This window comes from Leuresthes tenuis, unplaced genomic scaffold, assembly GCF_036924035.1.
Source record: "Leuresthes tenuis unplaced genomic scaffold, fLeuTen1.0.hap1 SCAF_5, whole genome shotgun sequence".
Classification (NCBI taxonomy): Eukaryota; Metazoa; Chordata; class Actinopteri; order Atheriniformes; family Atherinopsidae; genus Leuresthes; species Leuresthes tenuis.
In genome coordinates this window covers 28,618,044-28,635,109 of record NW_027325359.1, presented here as the reverse complement: position 1 = coordinate 28,635,109, position 17,066 = coordinate 28,618,044, and the positions used below count along the sequence as shown (strand labels likewise).

At 42.6% G+C, this 17,066-nt stretch overlaps 2 protein-coding genes across 2 annotated transcripts; one reads left to right on the top strand and one right to left on the bottom strand.

Annotated features, from left to right (window-relative positions):
• Positions 1–128: 128 nt before the first annotated feature.
• Positions 129–11,343, top strand: prmt7 (protein arginine methyltransferase 7). Its single transcript, XM_072386568.1, has 17 exons — positions 129–358; positions 1,727–1,763; positions 2,333–2,482; positions 2,858–2,966; positions 3,381–3,493; positions 4,143–4,372; positions 4,452–4,632; positions 4,711–4,838; positions 4,986–5,124; positions 5,203–5,286; positions 5,397–5,444; positions 6,054–6,143; positions 6,454–6,615; positions 7,600–7,674; positions 8,972–9,132; positions 9,272–9,368; positions 9,967–11,343. The coding sequence occupies exons 1-17, from the start codon at positions 264–266 to the stop codon at positions 10,123–10,125; spliced, it is 2,058 nt and encodes a 685-aa protein (XP_072242669.1). The 5' UTR covers positions 129–263; the 3' UTR covers positions 10,126–11,343.
• ciapin1 (cytokine induced apoptosis inhibitor 1) lies at positions 11,050–17,001 on the bottom strand. The gene is made up of 9 exons (XM_072386569.1): positions 16,942–17,001; positions 15,308–15,470; positions 14,813–14,956; positions 13,198–13,277; positions 12,572–12,740; positions 12,335–12,411; positions 12,073–12,194; positions 11,775–11,856; positions 11,050–11,689 (listed from the first exon to the last, which is right to left on the bottom strand). The coding sequence occupies exons 2-9, from the start codon at positions 15,462–15,464 to the stop codon at positions 11,579–11,581; spliced, it is 942 nt and encodes a 313-aa protein (XP_072242670.1). The 5' UTR covers positions 15,465–15,470; positions 16,942–17,001; the 3' UTR covers positions 11,050–11,578.
• Positions 17,002–17,066: the final 65 nt, after the last annotated feature.

Here is a 17,066-nt window from a genome sequence, read left to right as displayed (position 1 = left end):
TGCAGGAAATCACATTTTGGATCGTTATTTATATATCTTATATTAAAATTAATATTGAACACACTTTTACTCTTTTATCTCGAGTTTTCGAGCATTTAATGTCATGTGATCAAAAGAGTATGTGACGTCACTGGGCAACATGGCGGCTTCCTGAGAAACGCTGTTTCTGTGTAAACCAGTTCACTTTCAGCCTTGTGGAGATTTGTTCTAGTTAAACGGCTTTTTTCCCGCTGGACACCTCATTTTGGAGGCCTGTAACTGAGATGAAGACCTTCTGTGGGAGAGCGAACCCGACCACCGGAGCTTTGGACTGGGTGGAGGAGAGCGACGAGTACGACTACCACCAGGAGATAGCCAGGTAGCACCGAGCTAACGAGGCGGCGCCCAGAGCCACGCTGCTGGGCAGTCAGTGAGGCGAGCGGGGCGTTAGTTACATGCGGCTCCTCTGGTGACATGACGGCTCAGTTTGCACATCCGGAAATGTGAGGCTCTCAGAAAAAGAGTTGAGCCTCCAAAGATGGTTTTAAAATATTAGTATGGTGTCAGTTATATAGTAAAAAATAAACATGAAATATCAGTCATCTCTGAATAAAATATGTATGTTTGGCCAAACCGCGAGCAGCTCATCATTTTAAGCTAATTTGGTTGAGAAATAGATGTGGGCAGATCTGCCATGTCAGGAGGTCTTTGATGATCTGTTTGCATTTATTTAGTTTGTTTTAAGACGCGAAATCTGCAGCAAATGCGTGATGCTATCATGTCAATATGGACCAAAATCTCCGAGGAACGTTTCCAACACCTTGTTGAAAGTATGCCACGAAAAATTAAGGCAAAAGAGGGTCCAACCTTTTACTAGCAAGGTGTACCTAATAAAGTGGCCGGGGAGTGTATATTATGGATGTTGTTAACGGTCTCTGTCATTTGTGCAATTCTAAAGCAATGAATAAGTTGAACAAACGGTAAAAGCCTTAAAAACGCCTTCATTTATACATAAATATTTTCCACAGTTCTTGTGGATCTCTGTGGGCCAAGTTCAGATATTTAAGAGTCTAACAGCCTGTGGAGAAAAACAGTTTTTGAGACAGTTTTTCCTGCATTTGATAATAAATCGTCAGATGCACTGATGAGAACAACAACATGACGGCAAATAAATCAAGAAAACCTTTATTTAAAATCGCGATTTAAGATCGCGACTGAAAAAGTAGAAATTGTTAAAAAAAAAATTAATAATTAGCCAAAGTCCAAATTATGAGTAAAGAAGTTGAAACTTTGAGATAAAACGTGAGACAAAAGTGACACATTAAATTTTTTTCAGTCTTTAAATGGGATTTGATGTCTGCAGTTAAACAGGGATTTTTGAGCCGAACTATCGTTTTTCTTCGTGTTTAAAAAAAAAAAAAATTATAATCTTGTTTTTCTTGTTGTGTTGTGTCCTGACAGGAGAGTTGAATATGTAAAACTCATACAGTCTCATGTGAATTTTGAGATTTATTTCTGCATTCAGCTGAAAATGGTGACTTATTTACGCTCTGGTCCTACTCGGCTGGATTCGTAAAAGTAATCTGTGTTAAATCTCTGGACTTTAGCGGCTGAAACAGAATAAATCAGTGCGTTGTTGAAGTTTAAACCTCAGAGGTGACACCACGTTTCTGTTATATCCTGTAAGTTTACACAAACTGGACGTGTCGATGTCGTTCGTAACGTGGTGTTTTGGTTTGTATTTCAGGTCCTGTTACGCTGACATGCTGCATGATCACGATAGGGTGAGAACACCATGGACATTTCTGCTCTCCAACAGCCTTTCACGCCCTGATTATTGTCACTTTTAAGTATTTTTGGTTGTGGCTTACAAAAATAAACTTGTACTTTTCAGTTTGACCAGTAAAAATAGAGCGAATGTACTGAATTTAAAGGCTAGGTCTTGTTCTCGCACACCCATGACATATTTCCCATTTAGGTCAGAGTTTTGTGTCACACCACAGGAGGAGTCTGTCTTCCAAATGTCAAAGCAAACTTATGATTTAGGCTATGTTTGTGTAATATGAGGGAGTTTTTGGCAGCTGTAGTGTTATTTCTCACCTTCAGTGTGTTCATAAACAGATTTTGATGTATTGTTAGGGTGAAATAAGTGGTGGATGAATTAAGTCTCTAAGAGTTTAAACAGATTTCAAATCTTTTGGCCTTCGTGCTCGAGTGAGAACATTCAACAACTCACAGATTTTAAAAACCAATAAACAGTAAGTTAATAAAAAGTGTGGAGCTGAAAACTGTACTCCAGCTTCGCTCTGTATCTGTCAAATGTTTCATGTTTTGCTCCTTTTTTTTTTTTCAGAATGAGAAGTACTATCAGGGCATCCGGGGTGCCGTAGCCAGAGTAAAGGCTCGTGGCGAGAGGGTCGTTGTCCTGGACATTGGGACCGGAACCGGCCTCCTGTCCATGATGGCCGTCACTGCCGGAGCTGACCTCTGCTACGCCGTGGAGGTACAGATGTTTGTAGCCGACCTCGGATAGGCGGAAGATGATGGATGGATGGATGAATGGAAACGTAGTGTTGTCACAGACTTCCTCCTCCTCCTAATTCATCTACATGAGTCACAGTTAGGATACTGGATGAAAACACTCAGGCGTTGCTATGAAAGTTGCGGCCGCAATGAATTGTGGGACAGAATTATGTCCTACTTTCATAAACGATGGTCCGTTGTAGGCTTTGCTAAAGGAGCTCTTACAGGAAGCATTTAAGCTCTTTTCTGTAGTATTTCTGGGTCATTTCCTTCAGTCGGGAAGGTTCCAGAGCAGAAAAGTTTTTATCAGTTCAGCTTTTGCTTGGTTTTAATCTTTTATGATTTGTGTGAACAGGTTTTTAAGCCCATGGCAGAGGCGGCTCTGTCCATCGTGGAGAAAAACGGCTTCTCTGACAAGATCAAGATTATCAACAAGCACTCGACAGACGTGACGGTGGGACCAGGTCAGACGGAACCAACACACACTCATCGCTGTAGTTTTATGTCGATCATCCCATTTTTTTCTGAATTCTTCTGTTCACACATGGACAAAAAGCATCAAGTCTCCGTAAATGTGATTATGTTTTATAGTTTTTAAAATTTATTCAATTTTAAAGTCTTCGGGCTTCCGTAGTGAAATGCAGAGAATTGAATCTTTTTGCAGTTTTTACCTCAAAACTGATTTAATTCAACTTCAACTCCAAAACCCGACTTATTTTCTTTTGTTTCTTGAATAATTGTTAAATAACTAAGATATGTCTTTGATTTATTGTTGTTTATGGAGCAGTTTAAGGAAAAAGAAGTGACGAACTAATGAAAACAGAGTTTTCTCTTGCAGGGTGAGCTCATTGCGTCGTGTGTGTGGTTGCTTTGAACAGATGGAGACATGCAGGTGAAAGCCAACGTGCTGATCACTGAGCTGTTTGATACCGAGCTGATAGGTGAAGGAGCTCTGCCCAGCTATGAGCATGCTCATCAGAATCTGGTCCAGGTGTGTGTTTCACACTCAGAAATCCATCTGTAGTGTTCTCACTGCTTAGAAAAGATCTCTTATATTATCTCTGTACTTAAAGTACACCTTCTGTAAATTATCTGATTATTAACGCAGTTTGAGCTGGTTTGAACGGCTTTATAAGCATGTTTGGTGTAATGGAGGTTGGGTCCCTCGAAAGAATCACAAGAGGAATCTGGCAGGTCATGATCCGATAAACAAGTTCTGATTTTGTTTCTTTAACTTGTGTTTCTTCCACTTTTTGCTTTCCTATTGTAGTATTACTTAATATCGCCTCTTAAAGGTAATTTTATTCATTTATAAAGCTCTTATTCATTAGCTTGTGGCTTATCTCAGGTTTTTACTTAACTATTAATCCACTTCATACCAATAACACATTTAAAACCCTCTTAGACTGGATGTCTATATATATATATATATATATATATATATATATATATAATAGGGTATATACAGCGATTATATAGTGGAGATACAGCAGGAATGCTCCTACGGGTAAAGCTGAAACAGGCCACTTTAATGTTGTATCCGCTGCTTTGTTTCATATTTGATTGTTCAGACTAAATAGAAGGAATTGACTTGCACTTGATTAAAAATGTTGTTGTTTTTTTTTGGTTCCCCCCTTCAGGAGGGCTGTGAGGCTGTGCCCCACCGAGCCACCGTCTACGCCCAGCTGGGGGAGTCGGAGCTGCTGCAGTGCTGGGCGCAGCTGCAGCCGGCGGACGTGGAAGGGGCTCGGCTTGTCCCGCCACCCGCCGTCAGCCGCTGTGCCGGAGCTCACTCGGTGTGCGACATCCAGCTGAGCCAGGTGTCTCCTGCCAGCTTCACCGCTCTGAGTCCTCTGTGCACCATGTTCAGGTAGGACAGAAGAAGAACGCTCTGCTTCGTCACGCTCCATCTTCAGCTGTGAGTCACCTCCTCACTCTTTCCCTTTCAGCGTGGACTTCAGTAAACCGGTAAGCAGTGCCCTCCAGTCCCACTCCTCCCAGTTTGTGGCCCAGTCAGGCGGCCGGGCCCAGGTCGTCCTGTCCTGGTGGGACCTGGACATGGACCCCGGTGGAAGCATTGTTTGCAGCATGGCTCCCAGCTGGACATACCCACAGCCAAAGACGGCCCCGGTGAGTGTTTCCGCAGCTGTTTTGAGCTCTGACCTTGTTCGCCACAGCCGCCGCTCTTCTCATTACGTTGCGTTTCAGTGGCGTGATCACTGGATGCAGAGCGTGTACTTCCTGCCTGTGGAGAGCCGAGTGTCAGAAGGAGACGAGCTCAGTCTGACGGTGTGCCATGATGACTACAGTCTGTGGTACAGCCTGCGGTCTAACAGGTGGAGTTTGTACAGTCGTGTAATAATTTCCCCTCTTTGTGTTTATTTATGTTCCTTTTTTTAAATTCCCTCCTAATTTTTCTGTTTTTTTTTCATATGAATTTGGCCCATATCCCCACCTAAATGGTCTGCATGTTGATGTTTCAGCCAGCAGGATGCACAGACTGAAGCTCCTCCCTCTCGGCCTTGTTGCACCTGCCAGGCTCACCTGGTTTGGACTCGGCCACGTTTCGGCGAACTCAACGACAGGCGGCGTACAGAGAGCTACGTCAGCGCCCTGCGCAGTGTAAGTTAAAATAACCGTCCCGACCACATATACAAGACCGTGTTCATGTGTGTTTAATCAGCGTGCTGTTAACTGCAGGTCCTGAGGGACGACAGCGTCTGTCTCTCCGTCAGCGACGGCAGTCTACTTCCTGTGTTTGCTCGTGTGCTCGGAGCTGAGAAGGTACTCTGCTTTATGCCGTGTGGTCACACACTGCAGCTTTACAAGGTGAACGACACACCCAGACATTGTTTTTCTGACTTTTCTCTGTGTTCTTCTGTCCTTTCGCTCAGGTGTTCAGTTTGGAAAACTCCAGAATGTCTAAACTGCTTATCGAGCAGGTAAAGTCCAAGTTTGGTACATTTTATTTTAAATGTTGAGTTATTTTAATCTTTCAGCTTCCTCAGATGGCTAAACTAGCGTCTTGTTCGAAGCTCTGCCCTAAAGCATGCCCTGCTTTATCTTCAGTTTAACAGTGAATGGAACTGAAAATATTTAGCAAAATTATCAGAATTTTGTGCTTGGAAATAAACTGAATAAATGCTAAAGAGATCAACTCATGAGCAGGTTGTGTTTAATCATTTAATCAGTCTTTTAAAGTTTGTCAGTCGCCTCCTGCTGGACAGACACGGAACTACATGTGACACAAAGTTGTAGCTTTTGAATGGACTCTGAATCTTTTCAGGTTGGTGAGGACAACATGTGCTGCCTCGATTTAAACAGAAAAACACATTTAGATATAACCAAGAACAATTTTATTGCGATAACAGGATGAACACATCCAGATAATGTGGCCGGGGGTCAAATCCCTGCTGCATTTACGCTGAAATAGACCCAAATGAGGGTTGGAAGACTGCTGTTTTCACAGCTAAAAGTAGTCTAAAGTGCATCAACTCGTGCACGTTACTATATGTGAACACAGTGAAGACGCAGCGCTTTTCTCTCTGCAGGTGTTGGAAGCTAACTCCATGAAAGGTGGCGTCGAGCTGCTGGAGATCAGACCCGAGCAGCTCAGCAGTAATGATGTCGGAGGGAAACAGGTAATGCTGTCAGAGCTCACGATTAAACCAGCTGGTTTATACTGAGGCCACAGACTTTACCAGTCTTTACCATGATATGTTCAGACTGGACAGAGTCTCATCTCCCAGTTTGAAAGGTGAATGGTTTCTAAAAAAAAAAAAAAGCTGGTTGAGCCTCTAAAAGTGTTTGTTTTGTCCAGATTTAGGACTTGAGAAACACCTCACCTGTTCCTCTGAAGTTAGGATTAACAAGGAGCTTATTTTACAACATAACCTGTGTCTCGTGTTTTACTAATAATCTAATTAAGTGAGTGTTGGGCGGCTCTCGCAGATCTCAGTCCTGATGGGTGAACCATACTTCAGCACCAGCCTCTTGCCGTGGCACTCGCTCTTCTTCTGGTACTGTCGCAGCGCCCTGGCAGGCCTCCTGCGACCTGACGCCACCATCCTACCCTGCTCTGCCTCCCTGCACATGGTGGCTGTGGAGTTCCAGGTCAGACATTTGGTATTATCTTTAAACACCTCTGTTTTAATCCCTTTTCGACCAAAGTCCAGTGCTGGTGCAGGGAGGTGGCTTATCTTCTCAGATTACAGCGTTTGGCTCATCTCCTTCACCAAAACTGTTTTAAACGCTGATTTAAACATTAGTTTGTGCTTGTGAACGCCTCTTGCAGCGCTAACCGGTATATATGAATGACGACTACACACGGTATCAAGCCGGGTCTGCAAACTCCAGCTGAATTAAAGCATAAAAAGCTGCAAAATGTTTAAAAATCCAGCTCCAAATGGCGATTAATGCATAATATTGGGCAGCGTTCACAAACACCGACAGCTCGTGTTCCTCCACTGCAGGTTTTTTCTTGTTCTCTGTTGGAGGAGGCAGACGAAACACTGGATCTGGACCCAAAACATTTTGCTTTGTCTAGTTAGTCTCAGTGATCCCCTCACCATCTCCTGATGTCAGTGCTTCTTGGCTCCGAACCAGTAAAGTGTGTAGCACTGGCTTTACTGGGCTGTGGTCCAAACAGAAAGGAATCGTTCCAAGTTTGGCTCTGAAGCAGAACTGGAACCTTCTTCTGTATAAAAGCTCCCAGATGGACGCAGTTATCGATCATTTCAGAGTCTTAGTCTTAAATTTAGCTTAATTTGCATTTAAATAATGTATTTTCCTGTTAAATGAATGATTACATGGAACTATTTTAAAGCTGTAAGCAGATTTGATATAAATTTTACTGAATAAATCTGATCACACTGTCACTAGTTTTCTTTTCCAGTGCACAGGAATTAAAACATAAGACTAAAACGTCCATTTAATGTGGCAAACATGTAAAAATATAAAATCGAAGCGATTCTCGGCCCGTATCCTCCTCATTTAGTTGCTTGATGTGACTCTTATGTAACAGCTGGAAGAAGAGAGGAGGCTGCATGAAAAGGTTTCAAAGTAAAGCTTTGTTTTTGTCTTTAACGTGTTTGTCAGGATTTATGGAGGATAAGAGCGCCGTGTGGAACCTGTGAGGGCTTCGATGTGACTCCCATGGATGAAATGGTTCAGGTAAAATCTATTTTAACCTTCATGAAGAACCTTTTTAAAATATGTCTGACTATAAACAAAAGAAAACTTAGCTTTTTAATGAATTATTCAACTGAAAAACTGACTTTTGTTCGATGAATTTTGAGAGAATTACTCAGATAATGGTCTTCAGGTGGATGTTTTTACTTTTAACTTTAAGCTAAACTATCTCAGCTTGATGAACCCCAACTATTGATGAGAAAGAGTCCGATCTGATCAGCAAAATCAAGTCTCAAATTAGGTTTTATTGAATAGCTGAACGGCCTGTTCTGCTTAATTTAAGGAAATGTTTTAATCCTAAAGGTGTTCTACAGGAGTAAGAAGTCTTATTTCACACTGCAAAGCTTCAAGTCTGCTGTTAGTGTGTTTAAAGTCATTATAGGAGGGAAAATACCAATATCAGACACACAGGAAGAGGTACATGCATGTTAATATCTTCTTTAAAGCAAAACGGTGCACGTCTGAGCTGATATGTGAGGCGGGAGATGTTTGGAGAATATCAAAGTAGCACGAGATCATTTGGACACGCACGTGCACGTGCACAGCCATACAGATACAAAGACGCCATCAAACGTCCACACAGATGTCAAGCAACTATAAAGCAGAGCGGCGTGTTAGAGGGCTGGAAACTAGTCATGAACTGTGGTATCTTGGTCCTCAGGTAAAACGGGTACGTTTAGAACAGTTTTAAACCGGGAATGTGCGTCACGAGGTCGATGTTTTAAGGTTCACAAACTTAACTGCAGTTAAGGAAGCAGAGGAAAATGAAACAAACCTGCAGAAAGATCTTCAGGAAGCTGTCGGGGGTTTTCCTTCCAGTAGATTCACTGATATATTAAAGACTAAACATCTGTCAGTAATGAGGCATTCTTAATGGGGAATATAAATCATTTAACTGAATCAGGCTGGATTTAAATGTATGCTATTCACATTTCCAACAACAATAAGAGAAGTTTAATTGTATGACTGATCAGACGGATCTGAACTGCTTCTAAACACTTATTTAAACACAAAATCTATTAAATCTATTAAATCTCAGTTAAACTGCTCTTGTTTGCGTCTTAAGCTCAAATCTGTTTGTACATCTGGCTCATGAATTCAGTTATTGTCCCGAAAACACGACACATACCAGCGTGAGGGCAGAAAGTATGAAACAAATACAATAGAAGACGAATAAAGGCGAGCAGAAACGCCTCCTTGTGTAAGTTTCAGGTTTTTGAGCTCACTGGAAAGAAAAGACGTCTTATTTAACAACCACTCGCCTCTTCTGTCTCATCAGCGGTCTCTAGATTTCCGTGAGTCCCGCGAGGCGGAGCCCCACCCCCTGTGGGAGTACCCCTGTCGGGCTCTGACTCAGTCCACCGCCGTCATGAACTTTGACTTCACACAGAGCGTGCCTCAGCAGCCAATCGGCAGCCAGGGCTCACTTCCTTTTACAAGGTGCAGTTTTTATATTGTCTTTATATGTGTAACAGTTCAAACTGTTTTATTCAAACGCAACATTTTTAAATTGGAGATTTCTTTCTTCACACTTTGACAGAGTAGAGTTATCAACCATCTACATAAACATCTGTTTCAGGGCGGGCCGCTGCCACGGTGTTGCGTTATGGATGGAATACCACCTAACCGATGACATCACTGTCAGCGCAGGTCTAACTGGACCAATCAGTGAGCAGGTATCAGCCTTCATTTAGAGCTTTGACTCCCTTTGTGCCTTTTCTTACTGTCCCAGTAACGCTTTGTCCCACTGAGGGTGAGAGACGCTGTTGTTAGTAGTTGGTATTCAGTGGTAATGTTCCTTTAATGTTTATTTAAATTAAGTTAAACTCAGTTTAAGAGCTTTAATTTGAGCAACTGGACCTCTTCTTCTTGGTTCGTTTCACCTCTCATCCAAAAGGCTTCTTCAGTTAAGTCTAAAGAAGTTTAATTTCCCTTATTCATGATTTTAGGATTATCATGACCTGGGAATTCTACTCAGGTCCTTTCTTTATCGATTGCTTCCTTTATTGTTAATTCCAGGATGTAGATGCATGATTAGTTTCATGCCAGAAAGAATGACTCTGCAACAGTAGGTCATGTTAAAATGAACCCATTAAGCTCAAAACCACCGGTTTAACATGTAGTTCACACATAAATATATATATAAAACGTTTTGTATGAAAAGTTACATATAGTGTAACCTAACGTGCATTTAATGGACTCGGCACCATGAAGTTGGACATACCAGGGTGACACAGAAGTCTTATTGGATTGTTTTATTTGTCTTTCCTGCAGGGTGACTGCGAGTGGAGCCGGCACAGGAAGCAGGGGGTGTACTTCTTCAGGTCGGCGTGGGAGAGCTCAGGTGACGGCAGGGCCGCGGTGACTTACCACCTCAGCTTTGAACCCACATTAGGAGACATTAAGATGGACTTCAGCGTCACGACTCAGTGATGCCAACCGTGACTGTTACCTCGGCCCATTGCTGCATATTTAACATGTGTGGCTGTTATCATCATCATGTCTGATGTTCTGACTCCTTAATGTTTGAGAAATCGTTATGTGACCATCACGATCCCCATGACCGACGGCGCTTCAGCGCTGAGACTTAAATTCAAAGCATCCCAGAACGCAGCGATAAAATTCCTTTCAGGATATTTGACGTTTCAGATACAGCCAGAGATCAACAACGGTGTGCCTGAATGAACGGGTCTGTCTATCAGAGCCCAGTGTTGTTATGAAGGTGTTTTATAAAGTTTTATATTGATGATTCTGTTTGTGTCACAGTTTAGTTGTTGTAGGAGAACAGAGCACCGGTGGCATCTCAAAGGCTGTTAAAGGACAGTTCTGCTTTATGATTTTTACACAAATTATTTAACACAGCCTGGCACAAAGTACATTTCAGCCACCTGAAGCGACCATTTTGTTTACTGCATTTTACTCTAATAACCGTTTAGGTGATGATTCATCTCCTCACTGTTGGTGCAGAGTTAGCACGACCCACACAGCAACAATAACAAGGAAATAGAAGCAGGACTCATCCTTTTTTTTCCCTCTTCATTAAAAACTTCTAATCGTGTGTAGCGCTGCACTTAACTGACAATCAGGGATGAGATGAAGAAGTTACAAGAGTTTTGATGTAGAAAAGCATTCAGTTTGAGCTTTTAAGGCTACCTTTAAAATGTAAGACGGGGCCCGTGTCCACACCAGTAGAAGAAGTGTTTCAGGCCTGGTCGAGGTTAAACGTGGGATGATTTTCAGAGTGTTCAGAGAACTCTTATGTGGACACCAGCCCTCAGTTATTCAGGATGCAGAATCACCAAAACTAGAACATACAGAGGGCTGTTTGGCACATTCAGTGAAATAAATGGAATACCATCAAGTATAACCTGGCTTTATTTTATTATAATGTCAAGAAACATGGGGTGAAATTACTCTTCTTTGCCTTCATACGCATAAATAAGCTTCAATGAGCCTGTTTAAATGAAACTTTAAAGTTAAAAAACAAGTGAGCTTCAGTGCTTTATAGAAACCCTGAATGTTATCGTGTGGTTCCATTATCGCACTACGAGACAACAGGTGCACAATTGCTTTGTTTAGGTTGATTTACATCGATCTGTAAGCGTTTCCCACATCAGAAATGTGGACATCGCCACCTCTTCATGGGCGGTTTGAACATAGATCTTTGATGTGGAAATTCACGGAATAATTGCAAACATTTTGAGTGCACATTTCCAAGTTTCATTTAAATCTCTTAAATGAGAGCATCAACAGAAAACTAGGAGGCTCATCTCTGCCAGCAGCGATGTCGGCTGGTTAATCTCAGATGTTGTAAAGTCTTCTGGGTGGAAAAGAAAGGAATGTAATGTCTGGAAGCACGAGCAGCAGAGCTGTGAAACCTGCAGTTTCAAGCATCCGTCAGCGTGTTGTTGTCCAGAACGATTTTCTCTCCTGGTTTGAACGCCGGCATCCCCAGGTACGGACAGCTGGCACATCGGAAGGCATCGCCAAGGTAACACTGCCTCAGATAAAACAGGGGTGGTCATTTCCTCTGGTTTCCCTTCTGATACACTACATGAAAGGTGATCAAAGCGTATACTCACACTTCCACATGCAGATTTTGGAAGGTTGTTTTTTTGTTGTCCTTTACTCTCCTGCTCCAACTCTTCAGCGAGTCCACACGTGCTGCACAAACGTACAACATTCATTTTAAAAGGCTTCTCCGGGTAAAAAGCAGAAGAAGAACGAGTTATATCTGGTGCAGGTAAAGACTTTAATCCAAATGTAACTTGTAAATAAATCAAAAACACTCACAGCTCACTTTAAACGCATTAAAATGATGTTTCTCCTGTTGAGGCGGTAGTCTGAAATCTAAAAACACACTTCCCTAAATGACCTCACCAGTTCTTGCAGGCTTTCTTCTTCTTGGCGGCTCCTTCTCCGCAGGTCGGAGCTTTGAGAGAAGACGGGTCGGGCTTCTTCAGGTCGTCTTCGTCCAGCAGAGCGTCTGAGTCCAACAGATCCTACAGACAGCAGCAGCACATTAATGAGATCTGACAACTGCATCATGGGAAAACTCAACCCCCTCAAAGGAGAATTTTTTGCAGAACTTTTGACGATTTTGACTAAATGGTCAGTAAACAGACCCAAACCAGCAACTCACCACATCGTCGTCGTCCATGTCGTTGGCAGACAGCGTCCACATCTTCAAAGTGTTGGCATCCAGAGCAGGTTTCTCTTCTGGAAACAGAGGTTTTTATCAAATATTAGCTTCACGTGACTCTGAAAACAGCCCAGGACACACTGTCACAGGACTGTGAGCAAAAAAATGTCTCTGTGCACACGAGCTGGATAAAGAGATGGGACAGAAAACAGGAGGGAAGTGGACTGCAAGTCTTACCTGGCTTGGGCGTCTTTTTCCCGAACGACAGTTTGATCTGGCTGGATGATCCCACCTCGTAGTTGGGTTTGGAAGCAGACAAGCGGACTCTGGACAGGGTGTTTCCTTGGTAACCAGTGGCTGCTCTGAGGGAGCTCAACGCGTCGGCGCTCAGCTCCGCTTTACTCACCTGAACGGAGAGGAAGCACAAAGAGATCCAGCAGGAGATTTAACTGGTGGTGACATTTCCCTTTACTCCTACTAAAGTCAGGATGTGCTTTTAATTTGAATAAATAGAGAAAAAACAAAACTTTAAAGCATGAATTCTCAACATATGACACCAGGTCAAACCATTCGTTAGTTTCAGTATTTCTTAACGAGGATTTTCTTGAGAGCTTCTTCCTCCACTCGAGTTCCTCTTGGTACGTCAGCTCAAAAATTCTTAGTTTTGGTTCAAGTTTTTCCATTTAATTTCTCTCCGATGTAGAGCTTATTATTTCCCTCTAATATTTAAATATCTGATCAGTAATTAGCAGCCATCTTTAAGTAGCTTCCAGTGTAAATATGCATGTTCTCATATTACGCAAACACACATTGAACTCTTTATTTTCATACTTGCGGAGGTAAGTTTTAGACTTTGGACTCACCTCTGTCACTGAAATGAAGCCAGACAACTTCAGTGCTGACGTAAGTTTCTCAGCAGTTCTCACACTCTGAGCTTCTGTGCCTGTAACACAAAAACACACAACTCAAACACACTGTTACACAAGCAGAGCCACAACCAAACCCAGCACTGTAACTCTGTAGGTAGAAACATGTAATTAAAGATTATTTATGAATGAGCAGCATTTCTTTAAGGCAGCAATGTCCATACAGTCAGCAGGAAGTGCAGGAGAGATATGGGACAACATGAGAGACAAGTTATTGTTATTGTTATCGGGAGAAGCACAGGCAGGCCAGGCGACAGCAAGTCCCAGATCCAGGCCAAATCATTACCACACACACTTTCACGTCCCATACATCCACACGTCCTCCCTCCCTCGACTCCGCTGGGGTGTAGTGCAGCGGGCACACCAGGGGGCCAGCAGCCCCCCAGCCACCACAGACCCCGAACCAGCAGAACAATTCATTAATCCTCTTGGCCCCTCCCGCCCCGAGCAGCAACCAGGAAGCAGGGGTGTGGGAAGAAGACCCCTCCCCTCACCCTTCTGGCTCTTCAATATTTTCTAATAGTGAGCGATTAAAATTGAGGGGCAGCCAAACTTGTAGAACTGGGAGCGCGGCCCTCTGGGCAGCCTACATACCCAAAGAGCCCCGCCCACCAGATGCCACTCAGTGTAACCACCCCCCAAGACCTAATGTGTGTGTGTGAGTGTGTGTTTGATAAGTAGTAATGTCTAAGGTGTAATTAAACTACACAGTGCACTCAAAGGGGACCACCTACATGGCCCCATCCACTACACCCCACCGAACACACACGCCCCCAAAACCCTTCATGTGTGAGTGTGTACTGTGTACAGGAGCCAGAAGGGAGAGGGGTATGGGGATATACACCGGGGGAGCTACTCTCCCCTGGAGAGGGCAGCCAGGGACTGGCTGCAATAGGCCTAGTTTTGTACTTTGAGGGGATTTTTGTGTGCGTTAAGCATGATGTGTGTGGCACTTTTCCGTTAAATTGACATCACGTGGCTCCATCTTGGAAGACATGACGTTCAAACATCTTTCTCTGAACCCAACGCACCAGGTGTGTGTTTCTTATAAGTCTGCTGTAGTCTAATTTCCTCTGTGAGAAATCATCATGTCGGTAAGGCCAGCTGAATATACTTGCTGGTGACTTTGTCAGATGTGGTTATAAAAAATTAAAAAAAATAAAATAAAATAAAATAAATAAATAATCAGGATTTTATTAGAGCAGAGCGACAGTCTGAAAAAGCTTAAAGTGACCATGAGCTGACATGCAGTCCTAACGGCTGATTTCAGTCACATTTTCGACATGTTTAGGCGTCTGACAAGCAATATACCCTCAAACTTTAGGCTCATTTAAGGGAAAGTGAGCATATACATGCAGGAGTGATCCGACTTTGAAAGGCTTGATTTGGGTCAAACTGACATGTTCACTCAATATAGTTCATCTTCTTCTAGTGTCATGTAAACACGCCTCAACTACACATTGGAAGGGAACAGCTCGTACTCTTTCAGAAGAAGCTGGAAAACACAGATGGAGAGAGGAACATCTGATCTACTGGTCTCCCTGTTTCTTACCTGTAACTGGTTCATCCAGGACCAGTTTGCCACCAGGTTTGAGCACTCTGACCATCTCTGCTAGAGTCTCTGAACTGTGGATGGAGGAGCTATCAGCCAGAAGGCAGGAGAGCACCCAGTCGAAGGTGGATGCTGCATGAGAGGCTGAGGAGAGGACAAGAGAGGTGAATTTCCATCATTTGTTTTGACTGGCAGGGTCTGTAAAAATCTGTAAAATGGCATTTTCATCTTTCTTATTTATTTGCAGAGCCGATAAATGTGTATTTTTCTTAAAACTGGAACTTGCTATGTGAAATATTTCCCTCAAAGACTCCAATCTAATGAAGAAACATTTTTTAGGGACATCTCTTTTGGTGTTTCTAGTTCCTGTTTAAACAGAAAGAAGCTTTAAGTCTCTATTTAGCTGAATAAATCAGTGTTAACAGGAAGACTGTGCCTTTAAAAATAGAATAAGAGTATCGATGACTGTAACATATCAGGTGCAGAGTAACTCACACAGTAATATTCTCTCCATGTTCTCCATGGCCACTTTTCCATCTGCACCAACCGCTGCACCCAGTTCTTCTGCATATTGTTTCAAGGCTGCCGGCGCTGCCGGCTGAGTCCACACCAACAGCACCTTGTCTCCTGATTTGATGCCAAGGTCTGCCATGATTTACTGGAGAAAGATTCAGTTTGCTTGTTATACTTCCAGAATGAGTAAAGGAAAAAACTGCACTCCAGCTTTGGTCGTCCTGAAATGTGACAATTTTCACAGTAATCTGAGACCCGGCTGACCAGCGTGGGTGATGGAGAAATATGATCAGAGCACTCGGTCTGAACAAGCTTCAGTTCACAGAGACGAGATTTACATATTTAGAACCGGATGTCTCTAAATCTGAATGTGGGCTGCAAGTCCTGACAACTGCTGATATTTGCTCATAACATCCCAGCAGCTTTAATTGTAGCGTTTGAACGAACACGAAGCTAAACGCTGGTTATATGTCAACAAAATTATAAGAACACAGAGGAAAATGGCAGGACTGCAGCTCTGATCCTGGCAACAATGTAAGTGAAGGTTAAAGAGCAGTTTAGCTTTTTTTTTGGGGGGGGGGGGGCGGTAAACAACACTTGAATAACAAAAGCAGCTCACCCAGAAACATCTTAGTGAGGAGATCTGGTGCAATGATGTACAGAACAAGGCACCCTTTTTATTGCAACTTTAGTTTAAAGTGATCAAATCAGTCTCCACTCAGTTATCCACAGTGGGTGACAAAGTGAAAGCACGTTTTCTTTAAAATCAGGAGTCCAGTTGTGAATAATCTTTCTCACTGCTGAACGATCATTTGGACATGACTTTATAACCTATCCAAGAGTGACAGGCAGCGATAATTGTGTTAACGAGAAACTGAATGCTCCAGACCAACAAACTGACCAAACGTCTGCTTTTATAGAGCAGGTGATGATCCATTAATAGGGTGTTTGTGATTAGCAGCACCTGGCTGCTGTTTAAATCCTATGGGAGGTGATGCTGTATACTAGATGTGTTGTTCACCTGAGGTTCTGTTTACCTGGTTTTATGACCCATTAAAGACCAGGTGATCAAAACAAGCATACAAGTGTTCACAAACGCCTGGCCAGTTTAGAGCCACAGGAGTCTTTAAGTGAAGCATTTTACTGTTTGGGTAACATTTTCACAAGAAATCCCGTTTTCAATGTTCAATTAAAACATTAGGGAGTCTTTTAAGAAAAGTAGACATATCCTTAATTTGAACCCGTTATGGCGCCTGGTTAGGTTGTAAACTAGCTCAAATTAAAGGTTAGTGGGAATTATCTGTAAGGTTCTTTGTCTGATTTAATCTAAGAGTACCGCATAAGTCTCACAGGGTGACAGCGTTAACTTCGGTGACAAACAGATGGGATTTTAACCGTTTATTGATTAAAAAAAAGGCAGAAAGCAAACTGTGACGCAGGAGCCGGTGGTGACACTTATCAGATCCACGAACACGTTGTTAACGCTGTAGAGGGCCGGTAAACGGCTACCCAAAAGAAAAACATATTCATGTTCTCACATTTTTACTCTAAAATCATTGAAGAGGCGATATTACTTAACTAAGATTCATTTCAAACGAGTGTACTGTGTGACTTACCTCCTGTCCTGATGGCAGTTGGAGTAAAGTGGCGATATTAAATGTGAAAGCATTATTTCCGGTTAATATTTTCAAAATAAAACATAAAACAATAAAACAGTGTATCCTTCAAAGAGGCTAAAATT

Excerpts from the sequence above, each read along its gene's own strand:
- prmt7 (XM_072386568.1), top strand. The coding sequence starts at position 264 with ATGAAGACCTTCTGTGGGAGAGCGAACCCGACCACCGGAGCTTTGGAC. Across the intron at positions 359-1,726 it reads TACCACCAGGAGATAGCCAG|GTCCTGTTACGCTGACATGC; the intron begins GTAGCACCGAGC and ends TTTGTATTTCAG. Across the intron at positions 6,144-6,453 it reads ATGATGTCGGAGGGAAACAG|ATCTCAGTCCTGATGGGTGA; the intron begins GTAATGCTGTCA and ends CGGCTCTCGCAG.
- ciapin1 (XM_072386569.1), bottom strand. The coding sequence starts at position 15,464 with ATGGCAGACCTTGGCATCAAATCAGGAGACAAGGTGCTGTTGGTGTGG. Across the intron at positions 13,278-14,812 it reads CCTGGATGAACCAGTTACAG|GCACAGAAGCTCAGAGTGTG; the intron begins GTAAGAAACAGG and ends TTTGTGTTACAG. Across the intron at positions 12,741-13,197 it reads GCTTCATTTCAGTGACAGAG|GTGAGTAAAGCGGAGCTGAG; the intron begins GTGAGTCCAAAG and ends CTCTCCGTTCAG.